At 35.1% G+C, this 26,720-nt stretch overlaps 3 protein-coding genes across 6 annotated transcripts; 1 reads left to right on the top strand and 2 right to left on the bottom strand.

Moving 5' to 3' along the window:
• Positions 1 to 773: 773 nt before the first annotated feature.
• LOC140964757 (isocitrate lyase-like) lies at positions 774 to 3,425 on the top strand. Its single transcript, XM_073424687.1, has 4 exons — positions 774 to 1,014; positions 1,282 to 2,402; positions 2,496 to 2,977; positions 3,052 to 3,425. The coding sequence occupies exons 1-4, from the start codon at positions 982 to 984 to the stop codon at positions 3,147 to 3,149; spliced, it is 1,734 nt and encodes a 577-aa protein (XP_073280788.1). The 5' UTR covers positions 774 to 981; the 3' UTR covers positions 3,150 to 3,425.
• Positions 3,426 to 11,752: 8,327 nt separating this feature from the next.
• LOC140964139 (glutamate receptor 3.4-like) lies at positions 11,753 to 17,550 on the bottom strand. Of its 4 annotated transcripts, XM_073423677.1 has the most exons (7): positions 17,417 to 17,550; positions 16,698 to 17,312; positions 13,959 to 15,298; positions 13,497 to 13,774; positions 13,290 to 13,321; positions 12,775 to 13,181; positions 11,753 to 12,404 (listed from the first exon to the last, which is right to left on the bottom strand). In XM_073423677.1, exons 2-7 carry the CDS (start codon positions 16,987 to 16,989, stop codon positions 11,967 to 11,969), a joined length of 2,787 nt encoding a protein of 928 aa, XP_073279778.1. In that variant the 5' UTR covers positions 16,990 to 17,312; positions 17,417 to 17,550; the 3' UTR covers positions 11,753 to 11,966. The 4 variants fall into 4 exon arrangements, with proteins under 4 accessions (XP_073279778.1, XP_073279779.1, XP_073279781.1 ...); XM_073423678.1 differs by having other exon boundaries at positions 13,959 to 15,317; positions 16,698 to 17,424; XM_073423680.1 differs by lacking the exons at positions 16,698 to 17,312; positions 17,417 to 17,550 and adding an exon at positions 15,874 to 16,017.
• A 1,459-nt stretch (positions 17,551 to 19,009) lies between these two features.
• LOC140964171 (aconitate hydratase, cytoplasmic-like) lies at positions 19,010 to 26,624 on the bottom strand. Its single transcript, XM_073423723.1, has 20 exons — positions 26,105 to 26,624; positions 25,254 to 25,358; positions 24,791 to 24,951; positions 24,615 to 24,707; positions 23,539 to 23,724; positions 23,178 to 23,339; positions 22,688 to 22,832; positions 22,462 to 22,604; positions 22,314 to 22,370; positions 22,142 to 22,221; positions 21,987 to 22,062; positions 21,531 to 21,716; positions 21,383 to 21,450; positions 21,185 to 21,303; positions 20,976 to 21,097; positions 20,598 to 20,696; positions 20,044 to 20,523; positions 19,773 to 19,871; positions 19,401 to 19,643; positions 19,010 to 19,300 (listed from the first exon to the last, which is right to left on the bottom strand). The coding sequence occupies exons 1-20, from the start codon at positions 26,418 to 26,420 to the stop codon at positions 19,232 to 19,234; spliced, it is 3,009 nt and encodes a 1,002-aa protein (XP_073279824.1). The 5' UTR covers positions 26,421 to 26,624; the 3' UTR covers positions 19,010 to 19,231.
• Between the last annotated feature and the right edge of the window lie 96 nt (positions 26,625 to 26,720).

Genomic DNA, 26,720 nt, shown 5'->3' with positions numbered 1-26,720 from the left:
AATTTAAGGTCATTTGTATGCAATGTTAATTTTGTGTTAATTGCAACCTGAAGATTTTTCCAGTTGGGCCAGTAACATTCAGTTGAGTTGGTATGAATTGGATTTTTCAATGCAATTTAGATATTCCTAAACTTGAAAAACTTTATCTTAGGTTGTCCCTACATCCGATTGTCGACCCTGATATCCTATTTCTTAAGCTCTAGCTTTCGTTACATTGTGTAATTGCGCTGATGTGTGCCGACATTCGTGGCATGGCATACTTGGCTATGTTTTTGGAACGATGCACCTTAATTTTTAAATATCATTCAATTGTTTTAAAAATCAAATAAGGTAGTTTTTGGATGGAAGAAATGTGATTTTAAAATAGATTTTAAACTTTTGTTCCGAATGAATCCCACTTATGATGTAAGAAGAACGGCTTTTTCATCATAAAATATAAATTAAATTAAATTCATTCCAACAAGCTAGACTGAGTCAGACCGCCTGTATTTTTGTAGTGGCAAAACACCTTCGGTCCAGTCTGGACAATCAGTTGTCGGCAAATCTATGGAGGCCCTTAATCGACCAATTACTCTGCCGAACATAGTTTTAGAAAATATTTAAAGAAACAACAGAATTGGCTAATGGATGATCAATCCCATGACGTAAAAATTAAAGAAAACTAGATGAAAAAACCTCGTGAATTGTGAAAGATGGGATTCTTGGTATTTAGACGTCCATGCCTACGGTTCCCATCTATCTATCTACATGTCGTAATAAATATAAACAGATAAGCATTCACCGAGAAATTAAAATTAATAGAAAATTTCTCGTTTTGTTTTTTTCTCATTTTTACTGGTAGGAGTTATTATCTCTTCAAATGCTATAAATTGAGGCGCTCGGGGGGAGGAATACTCGTACATTTAAAGTATATCGCAATTGCAATTGTATAGGAGAAGCAACAGATTTTTTATTTATTATTTAAAAGATCAAGTTCTATCCATGGCTGCTTCTTTTTCAGTGCCTTCTTCCATGGTATAATATTTGTTGGATGTTCTTCTGATTTAAGTTTCTGCCAAATGTTTTCACGAGTTTGATTAGATTGTATTAGTGGTCATCTTCAGTTTTCTTGAATCATTTTCTTGGTCCTTTATGTAATAGCGTTTATGTTATACCCATAAATGCTATTGTTTTAAAGAGTTTAACAAAAAATATATTCTTGAAAGTTATGTAGGACAGTTTTTTAATCCCCAGTTATACTTGATTTTCCATGATTAAGATGAATGTTAATTATATGAACAGATTATGGAGGAGGAAAATAGATTTGAAGCCGAAGTGGCGGAGGTGCAGGCGTGGTGGAACACCGAGAGATTTGAGCTCACTAGCCGCCCATACTCCGCCAGAGACGTGGTGGCGCTGCGAGGCAGTCTCCAAATAACATACCCCTCCAATGAACTCGCCAAGAAACTTTGGCGAACTCTCAAAACCCACAGAGCAAACGGCACCGCCTCAAGGACCTTCGGCTCCCTCGACCCGGTGCAAGTCACTATGATGGCTAAACATTTGGACTCCATTTACGTCTCCGGTTGGCAGTGCTCGTCCACCCATACCACCAGCAACGAGCCCGGCCCTGATCTTGCCGACTATCCCTACGACACTGTTCCGAACAAAGTGGAGCACCTCTTTTTCGCTCAGCTGTACCATGACAGGAAACAAAGGGAGGCGAGAATGAGCATGAGCAGAGAAGAAAGGGCCAGAACCCCTTACATCGATTACCTGAAGCCCATTATCGCCGACGGTGACACGGGTTTCGGTGGCCCCACCTCCACGGTGAAGATGTGCAAGTTATTCGTCGAGCGCGGTGCATCTGGTGTACACATTGAGGACCAATCCTCTGTCACCAAGAAATGCGGCCACATGGCGGGGAAAGTGCTGGTTGCCATAAGCGAACATATCAACAGGCTCGTTGCTGCGAGGCTCCAGTTCGATGTAATGGGGGTGGAGACCCTTTTGATCGCCAGAACTGATGCGGAAGCGGCAACGTTGATTCAATCCAACGTGGATTCAAGGGATCACCAGTTTATCTTGGGTGTTACCAATCCAAATTTGAAGGGCAAGGCATTGGCTACATTGCTGGAGGAGGGCATGGCGGTGGGGAAAACAGGGCCCGAGCTTGAGGCCATCGAGGACAACTGGCTCGCCATGGCTCGGTTGAAGACGTTTTCTGATTGTGTTGTTGATGCTATAATGAGCATGGATATTGGAGAAGGGGAGAAACAGAGGAAGTTGAATGAATGGAAGAATCATTCTAGTTTTGACAAGTGTCTTTCAAATGAGCAAGGGAGAGAGATTGCTGATGGGCTTGGATTAGCCGATCTTTTCTGGGACTGGGACTTGCCTAGAACAAGAGAAGGGTTTTACAGGTAATTACATTTAGAATCACTGTGTAGTTGTTAGTAGAGACAATAGAGGATTATAAACATAAATGTGCTTAACACGTTTCACAATGTTGACAGGTTCAAGGGGTCTGTGAAAGCATCAATTGTTCGTGGATGGAATTTCGCACCACACAGTGACGTTATTTGGATGGAGACTGCGAGTCCCGACTTAACCGAGTGCACCGAATTCGCAAACGGTTTGAAGTCCAAGTGTCCTGAGACCATGATGGCCTACAACCTGTCTCCATCATTTAACTGGGACGCATCGGGGATGTCTGATGAAGAGATGATGAATTTCATCCCTAAGATTGCTGAACTAGGATACTGTTGGCAGTTCATCACCTTGGCTGGCTTCCACGCAAACGCCCTGATAGTTGATACTTTTGCCAAGGACTTTGCGAGACGGGGTATGCTAGCTTATGTGGAGAAGATTCAGAGGGAGGAGAGGGCTCATGGGGTTGATACACTGGCTCATCAGAAGTGGTCTGGCGCTAATTACTACGACAGAGTCCTTAGGACTGTCCAGGGAGGGATCACATCTACCGCAGCCATGGGAAAAGGCAAATTACACACTGATTTTTTTCTTAAAACCAACGTATGTCATGATGCTAAATATTTGATTTAAATTTGCCAGGGGTCACGGAGGTGCAGTTCCAGGAGATGTGGACTCGGACAGGGGCCGGAAATGTGGCGACTGATGCAAATGTTGTGATTGCTAAATCACATTTGTAGAATGAGACTTGATTCCCTTCATTATTCTTCCTCTGGGAGTTTCTCTTTTCTAAATTTTTTCAAAATATGTGGAGTCATTTACAATAAATGTTGTGTATTTTATAATAATCGTCATATCGATGACTGTCGTATTGATCCGAAGGTTCCATAAGAAAAAGAAGACATGTCGATTGCTTTTCCATTTGCTGGTCATGTACAATATCCCATGGTGCAAATGCATTACATTTTCTGATTTTATGGAATACAAGTCACCGAGTTCTATCTTGATTGCGGATTTTACTCACATGAGTAGTGTCCTCCTCCATTCAGTAAATAATACGTGTGTTGAGTGATGAATTATGATTCAATATATATATATATCATGACTGAATGAGTGAACATTCGAATAGATAAATACATTATCCATACTGATAACATGAACAAAACCTTCAAAAGTTCTTATCGCTTCACCTGACTAGAATAAATGTCTGACACGGTATCAATCACATTATCAATTAGCAACTTGAATGTTATAGGAAGGTGGAGAGGGGTAAGGGTCTGGAACAAAAGAAATTATGGTAAAATTAATGTTGTACGAATCATACATTGTTTGGTCATCATGTTCGCAAAATTCTAATTTGATATGTTTTTTAACCTTGAAATAATATCATCAAGAGAAATATAATTTGTAAGTTTTTTTTTTATTCCTAGCTAGAATTCATGGGATCATCGTAATTATGGAGAAATCTCAACGCAAGAAGTATTTAATCAATATTTTAAAAGAAAAAATGTGGTGGGAACGTTGTGGCTGCTGGAAATATATGCCGTAATATGGTGTTTTCGGTAAAAGTGTTTATTATAAAATGTCTAAAACAATGCGTCTTTTTGTTTGATACACGTTTTTTTAATTTTATACATAAAAAAAATTCTTTAAAAATTATGCTTGGAGAATAATTTTTTTACAAAAATCTTATCCAAACACATATTTAAGTGAAAACATTAAAAAAAATTTAAAATATTTGTACAAAATAACTCTTTTTTTTACGGAGTTATAATAATTTGGGGAAATAACCAAATTAAATATGGCAAAACACGGGGGTTTTCCCATTAATTTTTCCGTATTATGACGATTCAAATAATTAGTACATATAATATTGTAAGAATCATAAATTAATGAGAACAATTAAAAAATTTCAAAAGTAATTCCACAATATTAATCCATATTAAGTAATTATATTGTCGTGTCTAATTACGAGACCAGATTAATTTATATTATTATACTGTGATTTATAATCATAATAAAAATTAACTAGACCAGATTTTTCTCTCCCTTTTTTATTATATTGTCGTGCTATGAAACTGAATTGAGGGAAAACGAACGTAGTAAAAGATTGACAGGAATTTTAATCATCATACATTTGTTCAATTATTGATGAGCATTAAATTTATTTGAGTAATCATACTTTAAATGTTAATTATGAGTCTCGAAACACGAGATCAACTATACATGAAGTTATCAAATTATTAGTTGAAAGTGAAATTATCAAACCATATATCAAATTTAATGATTTTAAACATTTTTAATTTAGTTACACATATATTAAAAAAATCACTATATTACAAAATAAAAAACTATACGATTTGATCGTCACAATAAAGTTTGTTTGTTGTTAGTCGTCCCACGTCCGAGATACGAGAAAACAAAGAGATAATTCAAATCTTTAATATATACATTCTCTCACCCCAAAAATTCTAAGCAATTCATATAATAATCACAAGATTCTATTCTATAAATTTTGCAATTTCCATTCTTTTTTTTTTGCCAAATCATTATCTCGTCGCTTACCTTCATTTCTTCTTATCACTTAATATATATTGTTCTTCATTGGATAGTAGTAGAAAGTTGCAAATCTCACCGTAGCTTCCCTCGTTGATATATACTTCTTTGATATCTTGGATTTTTTTTTTTTTTTTTTTTTTTTTTTTTTTTTTTTTTTTTTTTTTTTTCATATTATGGTTATTTCTTGATTTCTTTTCATTAGAAGCGACATGGCCACCTGAAAAATGCAGAGCTCCGAGCAGAAAACAGAAGATGAAAACATGAGTCACGTGGAAAATCTCGAGAGTTTTGCATGCGCTAGTTGTGGCAGCCCCATTGTTATACGAGAAAGCTCCGTCGGGAAGCATAAAATGCGCGCGGAAATTGTGCGGTGGAGAGAAGAGGTGATGCAATTAGATCATATAAAATCAATGCCATATTTCCAATATTGTAAAAAAAATAGTTTCTTGTTCTTTTTCTTTTCTTACTTGTTATTCCTCAAATCTCATTTATTTGTTTCATGTATTTAGATTCAACCTTTGTCCGCGATAGCAGCACAATACAATGGCAGGCTTGTTGCAGATTCGGACAATATTCCCGATTCAACAGACAACAGCCCTATGATTCATATATGTTGCTGCTGAATGGATGGGGTGGTCACCGGGGGATGTGTATCTCTGGGTCTTTATTGAATGGAATGTTAAGTCTATTTTATTTCTTGGAAAAGTTTATTATGTGTTTTCTAAAGGTCAAATGTTTGAACTTAACATTAATTATAGATCAATATTAAATGTATTTTTCACAGAAACGCACTAACTTTGCACGGGAAATGCACAGTTTCTATCGATATATAGGTTTTAAAAGTTTCATGGAAACATATAACTTGATTTTTATCGTTAGATTAATCCCAAAGCTATTAAAGACAAGTAAATGATCAACCAATGCGTGAACTCCTAATTCCCGATGCCACATTGCGGAGTTGGCTCTCCAAGCAACATGAGGAATCGATTTTTCGCCGCTTGAACAAACAAAAGTTGGTGAGTTGTGATACCCTTGGAGATATTATTGATCCACTCTCGATAGTTCGGGAGAATTCATGCCCAATATCTAGATAATTTCGGGAGGTCGTCTTAATGGCTAGGGTCCATCAATAAGTCACCTCATTCACCAAAATCCATCCGGTCATCTAGGAACCAGTTTGAACTCAATTTATCCAGATTCGTTGGGAGGTCATTCATGAGCTCACCCCAATCGACCTCTCATACTTCCATAATCTTCTCGATCAGCAAGCTGTGGCCGACTTCCAAGCATATACTATCGCAGCGATTGAGAAAGTCTCGGCTGACATCTCGAGTCGAGCTCTCATAGAAAGCTTGAACTCGCTAAGTACACGTCAGACGGGCTCTTGCCTCAATGAGCTCCCACTCAGATACGTGATCATACGTCAATCCGAAGAAATAAATCTCGTAGAGATTTAATATAACCTTATATAAGATTGTGAGAATCCAGAATCCAACAGATTTAGAACTTTACAAAGATCAGAGTTTTAGTCGTCAAATAACTCTACTCACACATGGACTCTTCTCCTATAAATACCAGGTTCCGGCCACTGTTTATTCATTTATATATTCACTCATTCTGAACACATATAACTCTACTCACACATGGACCCTTCCAACGTTCCTATTTGTGCTTTTAGATCCGAGAGTCCGATCTGAGCTTTCAAAACAAGACCCGCCCTCCTAACAGGCCCCACGTTTTTCAACATCTCATAATTGCCCTAAGGAGGTTACTTATCTTACAATTGCCTCAAGTCAAGCGCACTTAACTTTGAAGTTCTTATGTAATGAGCTTCCGAAAAGAAAATACATTTTCTTGATATGAATAGTACCTTTCAAATTTTTAAACACTATTCAACTGCACAGTCTCATGCTTGAACAATTTTGGAATCCCACTCATTCCGGTGTGATATCGGTTCATTCATATTCCTTTTACTTAGAAGCTTGCCAGGAACCACTCATCGTCCATGCAACTTCATCACACTAGCGATCTATCTATGCAACTTCATCGCAGGTGTCTGAAAACTTATAGTTCCACCACTGTTCAAGAAAACATCGAGTACTCGGGATAATAACCACAAAGAACATAGGCATAGGAATGAAACTTTGAGGAACGTATATTTTTTAAGTTGCGCCATTTAGAAGTAAATCCCGTTTTGAAATCAGAATCGGGGATGTGATGGCGGAAAGCTACAACTCCCTGCTAAAGATTGGTTGTGCAAGGATCAATGGCTTCTGCAGAATCTCTAAGACATGGAAGCCAATCAGTATCAATCCAAAAACATAACCATTGCTCATCATTTAAAGTTCCTTAGCGACTGAAAAAAAGTGAGACCAGAATCTGGATTCACATGTACGACAAAAACCCGTGATTCCAGCATGTCAACTCCTGCTAACAATTCATCAATGTCAATTCTTGAAGCTCCTGGAGGAAATGAAGCCTGATAAGATCTTGGAACGTTTTTTTGCACGTGCATCGCCTTACACAGATATCCCACTTCTACCATAATCATCATCGACACAGATTGCAAGATCAGCAATGGCATGCATTTGGAAATAATCAATTTCTGTAGTACGAAGAAAGTATGAGTACTGTTGAGAAGAAGGACTCGGATCCGTGGCACCAAATGACAAAAGTGGGATATGAAGTTCATTAACGACGCAACAACTATCGACAGTTCCAAGAAATGCTCTGCAGTTGGTATCCTGAAAGATGAAATTGAGCACTGTATCCTGTAAGATGCTAGCATCAGAGTTGAAATCTTCAATTGCATCAAAAAGGGCTGGCCTCGCAGACCTCCCAATAGCTGAATTCAAAGTGAACAAAGCTCCAACATTTATCACTACTCTTTTCCCATCAGAAACCATAGTGGAATTTCCATCTACAAATGATTCCTATGGGCACCAAAATCAAAGAAATCAACAACACCAAAAAACTCCGCACACATATATGGGGCTTCATCCTCCGATTATCCACCAAATAACTGACACCACCATACCAATATTTATTTTGATAACATGCAGGTTAGAAATGGTGAAGAAGGCGACATTTAAAAATTGGAAGAAGACGGGCTCAAAGTTTTTGTTAGGAATTATATTGTTCGACGGATACCAGAATACTAAAAATATCAGACTAGGATGTAAAATCGCGAATTTGTGTTTTATCAGAATTAGGTGTTGTGCCAGATGTTACAACATCTCGGACAACATGCAGCGGAATATTATAGTTTGTAACACAAATTTACGTTAAATAAATAGATGGACAATTTTAAATATACACAAGTATTATGGCAAAAATTAATCACTAGAAAACCAAATCGTTTACAAAAAAAACCTATCATTAATGATTTTCACAAAAATCAATTTCCTCAACACTTTGAGAAAATAAAGCTTTCTAAAAACAAATAAACAGAATAAAAACTAAAACAAGAAAGCTAAAAACGTGATGCCAAAAATGGAATCCACGAAAACGATCTTCAGCCAACTTCTTCACAGATGTTGTCTGCAGATGTTCCCAACATTCACGGCAACACGTTATTCTCACTCTTCAAACACAACACGTCTCTTGAATAGGATTTTCTCTGAAATTATGAACGTGCACAAGTGTGTGAATTATTGACCGAGGAAGATAGAGCTTCAATGATGTCCTTGATCTCTTATTTATAGATGTAGACTTTTATCTCCACAAGGAAACCTATATCATAAAGAAAGTAAGAGTTTTATTAGAAATAAACTCTATTTAAACATTGATATCATATCTCTTTAAATCATTCCAATAAATATCATATCTACAAGATCTTTATCATAAATATAATATCTAGAAAAGACAAACTCAATATTCCACATAATCTTATCAAGAATGAAATTAGATTTAAGAAAGATATTATATCACAATAAAATCTCAACATAATTATCTAGAAAGGCAAAACCATAATTAAATATTAAATATCATATCAACAAGGAAGAATAATATTAGGTAAATGATTTAAGATAAGAAATCATATCAATTAAATAAAAAAAATATTTCCCTTCAGTTTTGTCGATCATTAAAAACCAGTTGTTCCAATAAATCCAACAGAAGTGTAAGTTTCTTTGATTTATTCACTAAATAACTCACATTAATAGAGTTCTTTGGTTTTTATGCTAAAATAGTACAAGAAAAAAATAGTGAAATAATCACACTAATACAGACAAATATTGACTTTCACCCTAAGCTCATGATTCAGATATAAGTTCCTACAGCATTAACACGTGATAAAAACAGACAGAGCAAACAATCGCCATTTGGAAATGTGTCCACCTAGATTCCATTTTCGATAAAATCGTAAACACGAGAAATATAATTTTGCATGGAAATAAGATCGTTTGGATTTTACTATCGACTTAATTATTGATGAATTCAAAGTTAAAAAAAACTTCAAATATAAATGTTACTATGGAACTTAAAGATACAATTTTTTTAATATATAATTTTTCTTATTTTAAATGCTTTAGAAATAGATGGCACCTAAAAGCAAAGTGGCTCTTTCCGGATTTTCTTCCTTGTTTATAGATTAATATTAGTTTTGCAATAATTAAAGATCTGATTTTAGTCGGGTTATGGATAAAATATTGGAAGCTTTAACAAGGTTATTTTGAAGCAATATTCTTTAATTTTTATACTAACTAGGAATGTACACGTGCGATGCACGTAGGTGATTAATAATGAAAAATATAATCACGAGAATTATATAATGTTTAAAGTCGTTTGAATACCATCATGTTTATAAGTATTTATCAATCTAAATATATCAAAACACAATACATAAAAATACATCATGACAATAAATCATATATATTCACTTATTTATATGATATTTTTCAATCCGCGACATAATAATACAACTCTCTTAAATGATAAATCAACAAAAATATTTTTCATTCAAATATCATTCAAAATGAAAAAAACAATAAAAATAAAATTAACAGAACAGTGAATTTTACCAAAATCAAAACTAAAATTTACTTAAATAGAGTACACATAGACAAACGTCAAATAAAATTCTCTTAATTTACTAAATTATCATAATAATGTTAAAATAAAATCATTAAACTTGTTATTAAGGTAAATATCACTTTTGCTTTTGCTAGCTTTTAACACATTGCGGATTTTATTTAATTTCTATGTTTTTTTAGAATACATATTATAGATAATTAATTTTATATCAGAATCAATCATTTATAAATTAATATTGATGATTAATAATTTAAGAGAAATAAAATTTTAACATAATACCACTCAAATAAATATATATAGTAAAAAACATATATAAATAAAATAATATGTAATACTCAGTTGAAAAATTTTATATGTAAAATTGTAATATATAACAAATGATAATAAACTATCAATATAATTCATATTTATTATAAGGATTATATTGATTAAATTTTTTTTCAAGATTATATCATAAATTTAGTTTAAAATTTAGGGAAAAAAGAAGAAGAATGTGTATTAATGTTTAAATATATCTAAGATGGACGATGAATTACAAAAATTGACTAACAAATGTAAATAAATAATTTTTTTACATAAAATTTAGAAAATAAAAAAAAATTTGAGTTATTGTCCAAATCTATCTAAGATGGACAATGAATTACAAAAAAAAAAACCCTTAAAAAGATATATTAATTTAATTTGCTAACTTAAATGAACAAGAAAATGTAAAAAAATACTTTTTTGGCATAAAATTTAAGAAATAAAGAGAAATGTATATTAATGTCTAAATTCATTTAAGATGAACAATGAATTACAAAAAAAAAAACCCTTAAGATAACTTAATAATTTAATTGGCCAACTTAAATGAACAAGGACATATAAGAAAATTCACAATTGAAGTTGTATATTAGAAATATATGATTTTATTAGTTCATATTTACAAATCAACTTGTGAAAAAATTGATTAAGAAATGTAAGTGGTATATTAGAAATATATAATTTTATTGGTTCATATTTACAAATCAACTTGTGAAAAAATTGACTAAGAAATGTAAACAAATAATTTTTTTTACATAAAATTTAGGAAAAAAAGAAGAATGTGTATTAATGTCCAAATATATCTAAGATGGACAATGAATCACAAAAATTGACTAAGAAATATATCTAAGATGGATAATGAATCACAAAAAATTGACTAAGAAATGTAAATAAATACTTTTTTACATAAAATTTAGAAAAGAAAGAAAAATGTGTATTAATGTCCAAATCTATCTAAGATGGACAATGAATCACAAAAAAAACCCTTAAAAAGACATATTAATTTAATTTGCTAATTTAAATAAAAAAAATGTAAATAAATAATTTTTTTGGCATAAAATTAGAAAAAAAAAAGAATTTGTAATAATGTTCAAATTCATTTAAGATGGACAATGAATGACAAAAAAAAAAACCTTAAGATAACCTAATAATTTAATTGACCAACTTAAATGAACAAGGACATATAAGGAAATTCACAATTGAAGTGGTATATTTATATGTATGTTAGATTTAAGATTAATTTTTAGAATTAACTTTCTTATAATATATATAATATTATTATTATTCTACAGCATAGAAAGAGATTGAAAGTAACGACGTATGGTTCTTCAAATAGCTAACTGTAGTTAGTGGGGTAAAAACTTATCATATATAGTTGAGATGAAACGTGAATAGCAGAGCAACTTAGACCTTAACAAGGTAGATAAAAGTAGAATCAAACTCCCATATCATCGTAAGGATCAAAGAAATACACCTTTCCAAAGATTTTGTCTCAAATATCTCCTCTTTGAGTAGTATAAATTGCTATTTTCAGTACAATGAAATCCATCCCTCCTATTTCATCATTCAACAGCAGGGCGGAACAATTACATCAACAAGAATTACCAACTGTATTCAAAATGTACATTATAAGAAGAACACAGATGTCTACAAACAAAACCACATCAACTACGCTGCTCCTCAAAACTCTGACTGGCACGCCTCTTTGAATCTTCATTCTTTCTCCAGAACATTTCCTTAATTTCAACCTCTTTCTTATCAACAAAACCCATCAAATCTCTGAAGCTAGACCGCCAACCAGAACATGAAGCTTCACTTTGGTCAACATTCTGCTGCTCTTCCTCGGTATTATATCTGACGTATTGTACACAAACCCTCCAAAAAAATATGGCTAATGCAATAAAGCACGCAATGCCACATATAAGAAAAAGGCCCCAGAAGCTCTTGAGAGAGAGACGGTTGTCATCTACCGCACTGGTCTGCCTAAGGCATTCTGCTTGTGAGAGCCATTTGTCATGGATCCTTTGGAGCTCGCCACTTTCTGAGAGTTGGAGTACAGCCGTTGATAAATCTACTGCCAATGGCGAGTCCCTTTGGAACACCTGCGGAGATGATTCGCAAGGCAAAGTTGAAACCACTTGATACAAAATTTTATCTATATATACATGCATATAACAAGCACCGAATTCTTAAGCACAAGGGTAAGTCAAACAATTCTATAGGACCGAAGGTTTGATGTCGTACCAATACTTATAAGTGGTGGTAAATAGTACAAATCATTGTGTTTCTATCATTTTGCCACATTAGCAGCCAGATAAGATACACGGGTCCAGTGATGCTACCCAACGATAATGTTTTCACAGGGAATTTGCCACTTTAATATAATACAAAGAGAATAATGAGCTCGACCTATAACGTCAGAATTTGAACAAGGATTGATGAACCGTAACTTCAAATTACAAATATACTTACAAATCCCCAGCCACTCTTTGTGAACTCCTGTCCCACAATACCGAACTCACACTTTGTGGTGGACAAGAACAGCTGAATATAAGGAAGCTCGTCAACAACTGCAGCAACTCCACCATCGGTAGGACCTCGTTGAAGGGAACCAAGATAGTCATCCTTTTTCAGTATTCGCAGCCTTGATTCTGCTATGTTTAACTGATCAATAAGATACTTATATGCAAATGACCCTTGCTGGACTCCTATTGGATCTGAACTTAAGATCAAGGAGTCGATTCCTTGAATTCTTGATGAAAGCTGCCGCACTGTGAGTATTGATGTCAAACTAGCTGTATAGCTCGAATTGATAATTAATACAACAAACAGCCAGAAAAGCAGCACCAGTCGTCCTAATGTGCTCACTGTGTTTTCTCCTGCATGTATTAAGCACATCCAATTAAAGTTAAACAGTGATGAGTTAAAAAATTAACAAGAAAATCGACCATGATATTCAAGAAGGGAGAAAACAGCAAAGTACTTACTGTGAGAAAAAAACATTGTCGAGAAACTAAACCTGAAAGACGAAACACAATTAGTATTAATACTAAGGAAAATCGAATAATATCATCTATAACGTAATATCCAAAGAAGAGCATACACAAGCATGTGTGACTATTTATTTATTTTTATTTCAGCGCAGTTGTTACACTCTTCTAACGAATTTTTTATTCTTTTTTAACAATACTAACCAAAAGACGGTAACAACTTGTTGACGAGGAGTACCACGGAACTCAGCATTCATTCGATGCTCAAGAATCCAAACAACAGATCCCACAAAAAGGAAAAAGATCCCCGTCACGGCCCACATTTGCCAACTAAATGGGAGAAGGAAAGCCCACGGATTAGATTTATTCTCTTTAACTGGAGCAACTACAACGAGCCCAGATTCCATGTAAGGCTGAGTAAAGTCCACGATCCTTGTTCTATTTGTTGTAATAGTCACATCCCCCACAGCTGTATCATATCTCTGTGAAAGGACTCTAAAATAAGTTTCAACATCCGAGGCCAAAATAATAACAAACCATAAATCCACTTAGTAGTTCCAAGTTTAATAACGTTTCCATTTTACAAATTTGTTGTACAACATACATCAGAAAAGTAGGCATGCAACTGACTTAACTTTTGATTTACTTTGGTATGAGAGTACTTACGTTTTCTGCAACATCATTAACAAGATCTGTATATGAAGGGTTACTTTTACCGTCACCATACAAGATATATTGGTGAAGAACAGGATACGACAACAACTGAATTGCAGCTTCAAATACATCGATGCAATATCCTCGGACTCCTAAAGCTCCATTATCTTTTGTTACAAATTCGGTAAAAACAACCCTATAAGGCACAGCAATTCGTAAAGGCTTCCCGTTATTTGGGAACACCCATCCCCGAGGCTTTGTTGTAGTTTCACCAGGCCAGATGGGAGGATAAAGATGTTGATTACTGGTGGAAGTGTTTGGTGGCTTTGTGTACAATGTTTCTGGAGGAACGATAGAAAGACCAGAGTAATTTGACCAATAACCAAGCCTGCGAAATCCGCTTCCACCAATGTTAAGAACATCAAATGCCGGATGAATCAAATTCTTCTCCGAATCAAACCCAACTTGTCCTGTTACACCAGTAAAGTTGGTTGCAATAAGAATTTTGAGAAGCTCAGGACCTTGATCAAAAATTTGGAGGGCTGTTAAACGGAGAACACTATCATTGGTGGGAGACAAATTTGGGTCATCAGAAAAACTTATAGTTCCACCACTAATCAAGAAAACATCGAGTGCTCGGGCTAGTAACCACACAGAATCATAGGCGTACAGAGCATAGGAATTAAACTTTGAGGAGCTTTTATTCTTTAAGTTGCTCCATTGAGAAGTGAATCTGGTTTTGAGATCAGAATCGGGAGTGTAATGGCGAAAAGCTATAACTCCTTGTATAAGATTGGCAGTGTCGAGGTCTATGGCTTCTGCAGAATCTAAAAGACATGGAAGCCAATCCGTGGCAATCCAAACGTAACCATTGCTCATCATTTGAAGTTCCTTGGCTACTGAAAAGATAGCGAGACCAGAATCCGGATTCACATGTACGACAAAGACCCGTGATTCCAATATGTTCACTCCAACCAACAATTCACTAATGTCATTTCTTGAAGCTCCGGCACGAAATGCAGCCTTATAAGAAATCTTGGAATGTTTTTTCTCGAGTGCGTCTCCTAACACAGAAATCCCATTTCTACCATAATCATCGTCGACATAGATTGCCACCACTTCTCTCCAGCCAAAATATTCTACTAGATCGGCAATAGCATACATTTGGAAATAATCACTTACTGTAGTACGAAGAAAGTATGGGTATTCTAGAGCAGAAAGGCTCGCATCCGTGGCACCAAATGACAAAAGTGGTACTTGAAGTTCATTAACAACATTTGAGATCACATGAGCTATCCCTGAAGACTGTGGACCTATGGCAGCAACAACTTTACTCCCCATCAGCTGTATAGCTACATGAGTAAGAATGTCCTGTCACAGTTACTTCATGTTCCTCATTTTTTCATCGTAATAACTAAGGCATATCTTGTTTAAAAAAGCTGTAGCCAAAAGAAACTATTACCATGCCTCACAATAGGTGATCTTCATCAAACTTCCACTTATGAATTAAATAAGCAATTTTCCATGGCAGTCCCAGACATCACATCACAGATAAGTATTATTGAAAACCTCGTAAAATGAATCAAAATCTACTGAATGTGGCATAATGATTGTTCATTAACAATTGTGCTTCATTTGGGCACCAAAAACTAAATAAATGAAATCGGAGGTGGAACAAAATTTGATAGATTCTACTTTGAATACCAAAAAAAGACTACTTTCACATCTGCTTTTAATATTCTACAGTATAAATGGACCATATAGTACATCGTAAACTTCAAGTATTTGTCTACTTCACATCTACAGCAGAAGACAATAAAAGCATTACGACTGCAACAAAAAAACTCAACAAATACTTTAAATCTTAAGATTTACCAATAAAAACAACCAAAAATAAATTTAAAAATATACATGCAATCCAACTAACCTATTCAGATTATAGAAATCTTTTAGCTTCTCTGAAGGCAGATGAGTCTTGGACAACTTTGCAACAAACCACACTAGCCTTCTTTTTTCTATTTGGGGATGGAAGGCTATGTTCACCGTTGAGTTAATGGATTTGCCCACCTTAGTGAATTATTTTATTGCAATCATTAATCTTTTTAATTCTGAAACTCTTCTACTCCTATTAATTTCAATTAAGTTTGTATTACGATTCATCCAAGCATTTTCATGCAAATTTGAAAGATAATCTGAATAAAAGACAACTTTGTGAATAGATACCAATATACCATTAAAATATTAACTAGAATAATCCAAATATGGGACTCTTTGAAAGCAATAAACAGCATAATACTCCAGCACAAGATAAATGGTCATGGATGAGGGTAAATTTGACCCATACATCAAAACCCAAACTGGAATTTTATGATCACAACAGAGAGAATATAATAACCATAACCTTAAAGTTGTGGAAAGGTAAAAATCTTACGGAGAGGACTCACTAATGAAACTTTGACAAGGATCCTCTTAAAGCCTAAGCTCTCAAAAAGAACGCAACTGTATTATCAGTTTCAGGTCTGCGACTGCGGTATGAGTAATCAAATTTTGAAGGGCCAAATGTTAACGGTATTAATAATTACGAATTTATGATCTCAAAAAAAGAAAAAAAAGAAAAGAAAATACCAACCATTAGTCCATTACCCAATAAGACACACTATTCAAAAAGAACATATATACCATTTCAATCTTGAAATACTCGAACAGGGGAAATCTCCATAAAAGTTTCAGTGAAACAAATAGAATCAATACCATCAACAGTTCCAAGAAATGCACTGCAGTTAGTATCCTGAAAGATGAGATTGAGCTCTGCATCCTGTAATATGCTAGTATCAGAGCTGACATCTTCAATCGCAGCAAGAAGGGCTGGCCTCACAGACCGCCCAATAGCTGAATTCAGAGTGAACAAAGCTCCAATATTTAACACTCTTTTCCCATCAGAAACAACAGTGGAGTTTCCATCCATACAAAAGATTCCCATAGGCACACAAATCCAAGATATCAAGAGCATTAAAAACCTCCTCGAATGTCCATGGGGCTTCATTTTCCACTGATTCAGCTAATCAATACTCAACTTACACCATCATTTTCGAAAGAAACCAGACACTTGTGATATAACAAGAGTATACCCTAAAACCCAGAATTTTTCCACTCAAAATTTGATAGCATACAGGTCGGAAATGGTGAAGAATGCGAGTATTTGTGGCCTAAATGGGAATAAGATGGGGTTACAGTCTTGAGTGTCATTAAAAACACGGAATTCTGAAAAATCCAACCAATAGTAAGTTTCTTTGAATTGTATACTCGGATAGTTTCACATTAGTACAGACAAAAGAACTAATGGCACCCTCGACGATTCCTCTATAACTGCATTAACACATGATAAAATCAATTAGACTTTCTATCACAACCATATGTTTGCAAACGACCAACATATACACACACAAGCACGAACAAACAAAAAATTCCACCGTCCTGATTTCTGTGAGCCACCGAGCTGGAGTCTCCAATTTTTTCTTTCACAATAAATGTATTTTAAATGCAAGTGGGCATTCCTAAAAAAAAAAAAACTTTGCAAGTGGGTATAAATTATTTTTTATAAAATTGCAATTAGACTATGACAGATAGCAGCATACGCTAGTCGTTACGTGGAACTGGCAGTCATACAAACCACACTGCCTTACGTGGGAACAATTCTTGAAGCCCACAAACATGCACAATGAACAGAATCAGAGAAGTTATTCGAGCACGAGGAATGTTGAGTGGGGAAAAAAGAGTACTAAACAAGGAAAGAGAGGCTGCCCGACTCTCTTCTTCCAAGCTAGGAAAAGAATCATTCCTTCTTTTACAGACTAAAAATAATATTAGCTTCTCTTGTTCTTGTTTATCTTATAATAGAATTGCCGGTGAACCAATATAAAATATATCCATATTCAAAAATTCTAACAATTTAGTTCAAGAAAAGAATCATTCTGATATTCTTCATTTAAAAACAAACAAATTAATCAAAATTTGACAATTATTTTTCCATTGAGTAACATCTTAATTAATGTCTTATAGATAGAATTCGTTCCAAATCTTTTAGTTAGTTAAATTAGTTTTTTATTTGTTTTTCATGTTATATCAAATAATCAATTTTTTTCAATAAATTAAATACTCATAATCATACTATATACTCAATTTCTTTGCCTTCTTTATTTATTTTCTACCTTAAAATCTGGTATACATAAAAGATTCAATGACATCTAGAAAATTTCTTACGTGTAGTTTATCTAATATCAATATTTCAAATTTAATACAAAATTTTAAATTGAGAGTTACTTGGAAAAAATAAATAAAAAAAAAGGTTCTTGACATTTCGACCTTTGGATTCGGAATTTTTAATAGCCTTACATTAATTCCTCAGGAATACGACATGTTCTGTGCCATTAACGTCTTAATAATTTTAATTTTTTGTTTCGGGTCCGAAGTGTTTATGTACGCTAGCGTTTTTTGACATGCAATCTATTTCTCTGTATATATATTAATTTTTTAACAATTAATTACGATATTTATTTAAATATGATCATATTTTATAGTTTTAAGTTTATGATGTTTATAATAATTTTTTTATATTAATTGTGATGTGATCATTTAAAAATTACAAACTGTAGATAAAAATAAGTATTTTATCGGGATTGATAGTTGTAGATGATATATAAATCTAGTTAAATAAAATTTTATGATATTTTTATTAAATGAAAAATGGAGAATTTTTGTAATTTTTGAAGGTTTTTAGTATTTTAAAAATTACGATACATAATAATAGAAAGTAGTTATTCCGGACTTCTCATGGTTTATATATAATAATAACAAGTATATTTTATATAATTGTTTTTGTAATTAATTAAGTTTATATTCATATATATCATATAATTTATAAAAATTAATGTGAAGTAAAACTGTAGTTCGAAATGATAAAATTAAAAAAAAAAAAAAAGAAGAAGAAGAAGAAGAAAGAGCCAAGACATAAAATTTAGCCATCCGAAAAAGAAAAAACAACGTTGTAGCCATCCAAAAAAAAAAAAACAAATACAGGGTGAGTTGTCTCTTGTTCTCTTCACAGAATTTAATCTCCATAATTATTATTCTTTTTATTACAAGACCGAATCACTTTTCTCGTGACCTCTTCCTTTCTTTGCTCAAGAAAGTCCCATTAATGGGATACTAAAAAATTAATTTTTTTATTTTTCAAAGTTTTACAAAGAAAAAGACCAGACTCCTAATGGGGCATGCTTCCTTAGTCCTTACTGCTTACTCAGCTGTCGAATCACGTACGGAAGGATGCCACCATGGTCGAAGTAAGCTAACTCAACCTATAAGATGAATTATGTATCAAAATCACAATTTGAATTTTAAAATTCAGGAAAAAAGATATTGAAAAACTTATCAGAAAGACCAGAATGAGGGAGTCACCTCAGTGTCGAAACGGACAGTGCAAGTGAACTGTTTTCCGTTGTCGGTACGGACAGTAACATCTTGGCCAGGACGGATTTCAGATATATTGGTGGGAAGATCAATATTGTAACGTTCATGCCCTGTCAATCCTAATGTGTCTGCGTCCTCACCAGGCTTGAAGCATAGGGGAATAACTCCCATCCCTACAAGATTACTTCGATGAATTCTTTCAAAGCTTTTCGCAATCACAGCTTTGACTCCCTGTTATATGATGGTCCGTTAGTCGATTTGTTTATGTTATACGACCTTTTCTCAGTTTCCAATCTGGTAAGTGTAAGAAAGAGAACACTAAACGTGAACCACAGGGCATAGACAAAAGGTAGAACTCACCAACAACATGGGTCCCTTGGCTGCCCAATCACGAGAGCTTCCACTTCCATACTCCGCTCCAGCCAAAATTACAGTGTCCTGTCCGGCAGATTTGTATCTCTGAAAAGTTGCGATTTTATCAAAATGTATTAGGATCAAGTGCCGAACCCCGAGGATTTATAATGATCAAGTGCAGAACTCGGAGGATTTATAATTATCAACTTTACTCCAATAATATAATATTCAAAGAAAAAATCTCACTTCTAATGTAAAAGAAGACTGAAAATATTACCATTGCAGCATCGAAAACATACAACTTTTCTCCAGTGGGAACGTGAACAGTCTTTGGTCCAACTTCCCCATTCAATAACTTGTTAACAATACGAATATTTGCAAAAGTCCCTCTAGCCATTATTTCATCATTACCCCGTCGACTGCCATAGGAATTGAAATCCTTCCGATCAACTCCATACTCATTGAGAAACTTGGCTGCCGGGCTATCTTTGTGGATGCTCCCAGCTGGCGAGATGTGATCTGTTGTAATGCTATCTCCAAAGTTCAGTAAACAGTAGGCATCTTTTACTCCATGTGGACCGGGAGGATCCATGGTCATATTCTTGAAATATGGCGGTTCATGGATGTAAGTAGAACTTGGATCCCACGAGTAAAGCTTTGAAGTGGGCAAGGATAATTGGTTCCACATGGGGTTCCCCTTAGTGATGGCCTCGTATGTGCTCTTGAACATGTCAGGCAATACACTGGATTGAACCACCTATAAGACAATCCTTTCATAAGGCTGGAGCACAGTTTTTAAAGTTCTCAAGATCAAATATTATATTTAAATACCTCAGCGACTTCTTCAGTTGAAGGCCAGATATCCTTGAAGTATACATCTCTGCCATCCTTGCCTACGCCAATTGGCTCTGTGTCAAAGTCAATATCAACCTGCCAGGAGGTCAACCCAATACTATGACCATGTATTAACATTGTATTAATCACGAGAATCCTATAACCAACTCATGATGCTAGGAAGCAGGAAGTATCAGTGCAGGTCTTTTATAAGTTAAATACAGGAGAAGTTAAGTGTATCAGTCTGATATTGGACCAAATATGAGGTTGATCTTTGTTTCTTCAGTCATGAATAATAATAATAATAGGAATTCTATCAGTCACGGTGCTACATAAATCGTAAAGAAATGCAATAATTTTGAATCAATCACCAACCGTGCCAGCAAGGGCATAAGCAACCACTAGAGGAGGTGAAGCAAGGTAGTTTGCTCTAGTCAATGGATGGACACGACCCTCGAAGTTACGATTTCCGGAAAGAACAGCTGCAGCAACAATGTCTGCAGAACACAACCATATCTTGTCAAATTAGTTTAAGTGACATGCAAAAAGTACCAAGTTAGAGAGTACCATGTATTTCCACGTACCATTTTCTGATATAGCAGTTCCAACTGATTCATCCAGTTCTCCAGAATTTCCAATGCATGTTGTGCAGCCATATCCCACAATATTGAAGCCTTGCTGATTAAAATATTTTTGTAGCCCACTGCAACATCCAGAGAAGCAATACTTAATTGCGTTATTTGACCAGCTGTTGCCTTAAAACATGAAGACACGGACAATACCTCTGCTGCAAGTATTTCGTAACAACTCCAGAGCCTGGAGCAAGGCTTGTCTTCACCCATGGTTTTACCTAGATTATCACCACGAGGTTAGTATTCAAAATAAGTGCCTTATTAAATAAACAGCTCAGCTTGTTATTGAAGTATTAACCTGAAGACCAAGCTCGCAAGCTTTTTTGGCGACAAGACCTGCCCCAAGCATGACACTGGGGTTTGATGTATTTGTACAGCTTGTGATAGCCGCGATCACAACACTGCCATTCTTAAGCTCCGCAGGCTGACCATGGAATGAAAATTTTACAACCTTTTCTTGTGCCTCCTTCGGCACAGCAAATCCCTACACCAAAGTTAAATGAAATCAGTAAGGTAATGAAGAGAAGACACACTGACTTTTTGATATTTCAATAGGGTTGGCTTCTTTCAAGTTATTTCAAAGCCAGAATAGAGCGCTGAACTAACAATTCACCAACATCAAGCAACAACACAAACCATCAATGTGAAGAGTAACCTTTATAAAAATAGAAGGAAAAAAATTGATTCTAGCTCTCAGAAAGTTACTTCGTGTTCTAAAACAATGAACTAAAAGCAAATAAGTTTTAATCCACACCTTGAATCCAACTTTGTTATCAAGACAAGAATGCCAATCGGCTTTCATTTCTTTCAGAGGGACCCGATCATGAGGCCTGTAAGAAACTACATTTAGTTATACCAAAAATACGCAACTTTAAACCTGAGGGTGAGTGGAAAACCCCTGTCACAAACCTCTTTGGCCCTGACATACAAGGTACAACGTCTGCTAAGTCTAATTCCAAATAAGATGAGTATACTCTTTCTTGTTGAGGCTGACAGGCAGAGAAAATTCATATAGAATGTCAGATGAAACCAAGAATTAACCGTGAACCAAGTACTTTTTTCAATCAATATTAAGCCCTACTTCATTGTAATCCACAAACATCCGGTTTGCACGCAGATAACCTTCTATCATTGCTACCTGAATGTACAAAAGAGGTTATTGCTGATATAAATATGGAGAAATAGCATGGGTGAATCATTTCTTAATAATTTTATGAAAATATGCTTACAGTTTCATCGCTTCTCCCTGTTAACCTGAGGTATTGTAAAGTGACATGATCTACAGGGAAGAACCCCATTGTAGCACCATATTCCGGAGACATGTTTGCAATGGTAGCTCTGTCAGCTAATGAAATTTTACCCATGCCCTCACCTGAACACGGTTAGACATGGAATCATGTAATTTATCCTCTGATGAAACAAACACTACGAATCCGCAAGATCAGGGAAAGTTACCATAGAATTCAACAAATTTTCCAACAACACCATGCTTCCTTAGCATTTGAGTGACAGTTAAAACTAAGTCAGTCGCAGTGACACCATTTGGTAATTTCCCAGACAATTTGAATCCAACAACCCCAGGCAAAACCATGCTCATAGGCTGTAAAAACATGTAATAGCATTAGCCACACATTGCAGAAAGCACTACATACAAGTTTCGGCATAAGTGAAGATCGATATTAATTTCCATCATCAAGCTAAGGCAAAAGTAAACTTCCAAAATGTTTATTTAGCACATTGAGAGGCCTTTGAAAAATATGGGGCTAAAGAAAAAACATAGAGGGGCCAAAAAACACTTCCAAGGGTAATTACTCAACAATGAAGTACCACTATTATGAGAGTACAACATGAAAAACACAAGATGGTTAGCACCAATTTTTCCATCAAGTACAAAATATTATTTTACTGTGTTTAAAAACTCTGTGCCATTTTTTACAGGTAGTACCTGACCAAGCATCGCAGCCTCTGCTTCAATACCTCCAACCCCCCAACCAGCAACTCCCAAACCATCAATCATGGTGGTGTGCGAATCAGTCCCAACCACGCTATCAGGGTAGAGTAAGCCATCAGTGTTGAAGACAACTCGCCCAAGATATTCAAGATTGACCTAAACAATGCAGCAAAAACAACCTCTCATTAACTCGTCTGTTATCAACTCAAATCATAAAGGAAAAACAATACCTCTATTAAAATCCACTTTTGCACAAGAAAAAATGGTTGTACAAATGAAAAGTTGAGGGAAATATGATATTTGAATGAAGTCAAATAGCTTAGATCTTAATGCTATTATATATATGCTATAATACCTGGTGCACAATACCAGAACCTGGTGGAACAACAAGCATATTGTGGAAAGCAGTAGATCCCCACTTAAGGAAAGCAAATCTTTCCTTGTTTCTCTGAAATTCAAGCTCCATATTTGCTTGAACAGCATTTTCTGACCTGGAAACATCAACTTGAACAGAGTGATCAATAACAAGGTCAACAGGAACCTGCAAGCCACCAAGGATATTGGAATCAGTAACTGTAGTACAATTGTAGATGGGTAAACCAGTGAGCAAGTAACAGGATGGTTATGATATCAATTTAACAAGGACTGTTCCAGAACAAAATAGTCTGCATTTACCCAGAGTTATCTAAACTAACACAGGAAGAAGAATGCCTGGAATATGATTTTTACAAAACATCAAACCAACAAATAGAGAATTAAACTTGGGAAGAAAATTCAGTCCACGGACAACGGAGGCCATCAAATCTCTTAGCAACAATTGATAGCATGACCTTTCTCCCGTTTAGAACTACAATGTAATTTATGGGAAACATTTCAACTATAACTTTTACAAACTTCTCCAATTCCGGTTTCATATTATAATAAGAACTGATCCAGCAATAGAAATTTGCACAAACAAGGGTTAGTTAGGCCTGCTCCCATTCTACGCTCAAAGTAAATGTATTTGGATAAAAGGTACAGCATTTAGCCCATGTCCAGACCACACAATCCCCAACTACAACCTTGGCAGATGGATTCCCAAGCTAGATATACAAATTCCACATGTCAACACAATTTTCAACATCGGCAATACGCTAGCACATATTCTCGTGAGCAACTCTCAGGTAGAGCAAGATAAAAATGTCTTGACAGGTTAAAAGGACGGGCAGTCTTAGAAAGTATCCATTTGGGAAAAGACAACTTTAAATAATTGTTTTATGGGCCAATTTTAGACACAAATTGAACTAGAATCACTTCTGTGGACGGGAATGGATCAACAAGTATTGATACCATAAAATCAAAAAAGATTCAGTTGAGAAAAATCTACTGAGCTCGAATTTCCAATGTCTAGTAACCCAAAGAGAATACAAACCAATACAACACTGTGCATACCAATGGATTGATCTTGTTAGAATCACTGCCAATCTTGTTCATAGCATCACGCATACAAGCAAGGTCAACCACAGCAGGTACACCGGTGAAATCCTAGGAACAAAGCAAATGTGATCAGATGAAACCTGCTTGGTTGTCATAATAGAAGTCATCGAACAGGAATTAAAAACCAGTACCTGGAGAAGTACACGGGCAGGTTTGAAAGGAATCTCAACTAGCTTCGGGGAAGTATTTTTCCAGTCAATAATCTTTTCGACATCCTCCCTTGTAACTTGGAAGCCATCACAATTACGTATGGCTGATTCAAGAAGGATTCTGATAGAGTACGGCAGCTTATCTGTAGTACAGCATAAGGCAATCCAAATAAAGGACATAATATTAAAGAAAACATCAGCTGTGAACATTGTGAATACCTAGAAAAAGCATTGAAAAGAATAACATATATATGCTATAGAAAACGAGCAGATATCGCAAACATTTTGAGCATGCAAAAGTACAACACCAAACAGAAATATAATATATCTTTAACATCTCAAATTTTGAGTTCGATATAGCGGCAACTCAAAACTTTGAAGGATTTGAAATCCGATATAAAAGCTTTAACAGATAGGAAACTAATGTCACATTAAAAAAACTTACCAATCCTTGGATCATTTAGGGCGGGCAGGCTATAGTACTTTCCAAATTCACCACCTCCAGGCTTGGGAAGAGTGGTAAAGATTCCCTTGAAAGCATTCTCAGAAGCTGAAGCCCAAAAAAGATAGCAGCAGTTAAAAATCATCCTTAACCAAAAACAATTTGGAAAACCAAGTCAAGAATACTAAAGCTCCCCGTGGAAGATTTTGCACCAAAGTCCAAGCTCATCAGTTCTCTAGCAATAAGCTATTTAATGAGAATTAAGTGATTGGAATAGAATGAGTATTTGTTTCCAAAAAAGAAGTATGACTATTTAAAATCTACATGATGCAACAAGTTCGACAATCGATTTTAATTTATCCAATCCTTATGGTCCAAACGAAAGTGATCTCAATGATTTTGCAACCAAACAAGACTGGGAAAGGAAAATAAGTGGCTAAAGAAACAGATTAACCGAATTCAATTTAACCTTGAAGTAAACATGACTAAAAATCCCAACTTCTATCACACATCCAGAAAAACATAAATTTATCTGTATTTGTAAATTTGTTGAACGTAACTTTCATTCCTTTGATCATCTCAACCAACAACATCCGCACCTGATTCTCCGATATTTAAAGCTAATGCCCGCCTTACCCTCTGTTAGATATCTATTACATCCTATTAACATAAGGAGCGGGTGGGGTGCCATGAGATCGACGTGACATGAAATTGAAAAGATTCCATTCGATCAAATTCTTGAAAATGAAAAGAATGAATTTTATCCGATCAGCGGCTGAATACAAGAATAAGGCCAAAAACTCTGATCGTTGCAAATGATTGGAACATAAAAACACAAATAATAGAACACAAACCCATCGTAGCGATCTTGCGATGAAGTAAAGTTGACGAATCAGCAATAGAAGTCGTCCTGATCTGGGAAGTCAAACTCATAGGCGATTTCCAGTCACCATGGCTCCACCTTGGCACAGACCTGAAAACACTGAAAGATCGGCAGTATTGATTCACACCAGAACCAAAATTCCCACCACTATGATGCAAATTCGAAATGTGATTGTTCGACAAGCTCTTAAAAAGTCTTTTCCCAGTAGCAGAAGCTGTCGAAGAGGAATATGAAGCGTGGGAGGAAGCTCTTCTGAGAAGCGTTGAAGTCCCAGTGGTAACATACATGATTATATATGGATCGCATTCACTTCAATGCCAAGAAAAATAATCAAAATCATACAATAATTAGAGAAAGATAACGGTGATGATTGGGAAGTGACGACAACGGAGGAATGGCGCTTTTCTTGAAGAGGAGAGATGGAGTCTAGGGTTGTGTGCCAGCCACGGGAATGTATTTATTATTTTACAAGAAGAAAGTGATTACGAAGAATGATCAAAAAATAGGTTTGTGGAATCGAATTCGTAGAAAAGTTGTGTTCTTTTTGGTGTATTTTAATACAAACAAAGCACGCTTTTTTCTAAAGA

This window comes from Primulina huaijiensis, chromosome 18, assembly GCF_012295235.1.
Source record: "Primulina huaijiensis isolate GDHJ02 chromosome 18, ASM1229523v2, whole genome shotgun sequence".
NCBI classification, from domain to species: Eukaryota; Viridiplantae; Streptophyta; class Magnoliopsida; order Lamiales; family Gesneriaceae; genus Primulina; species Primulina huaijiensis.
Note: the sequence above shows the minus strand (reverse complement) of the source record. Positions and strands in the feature narration are given on the sequence as shown.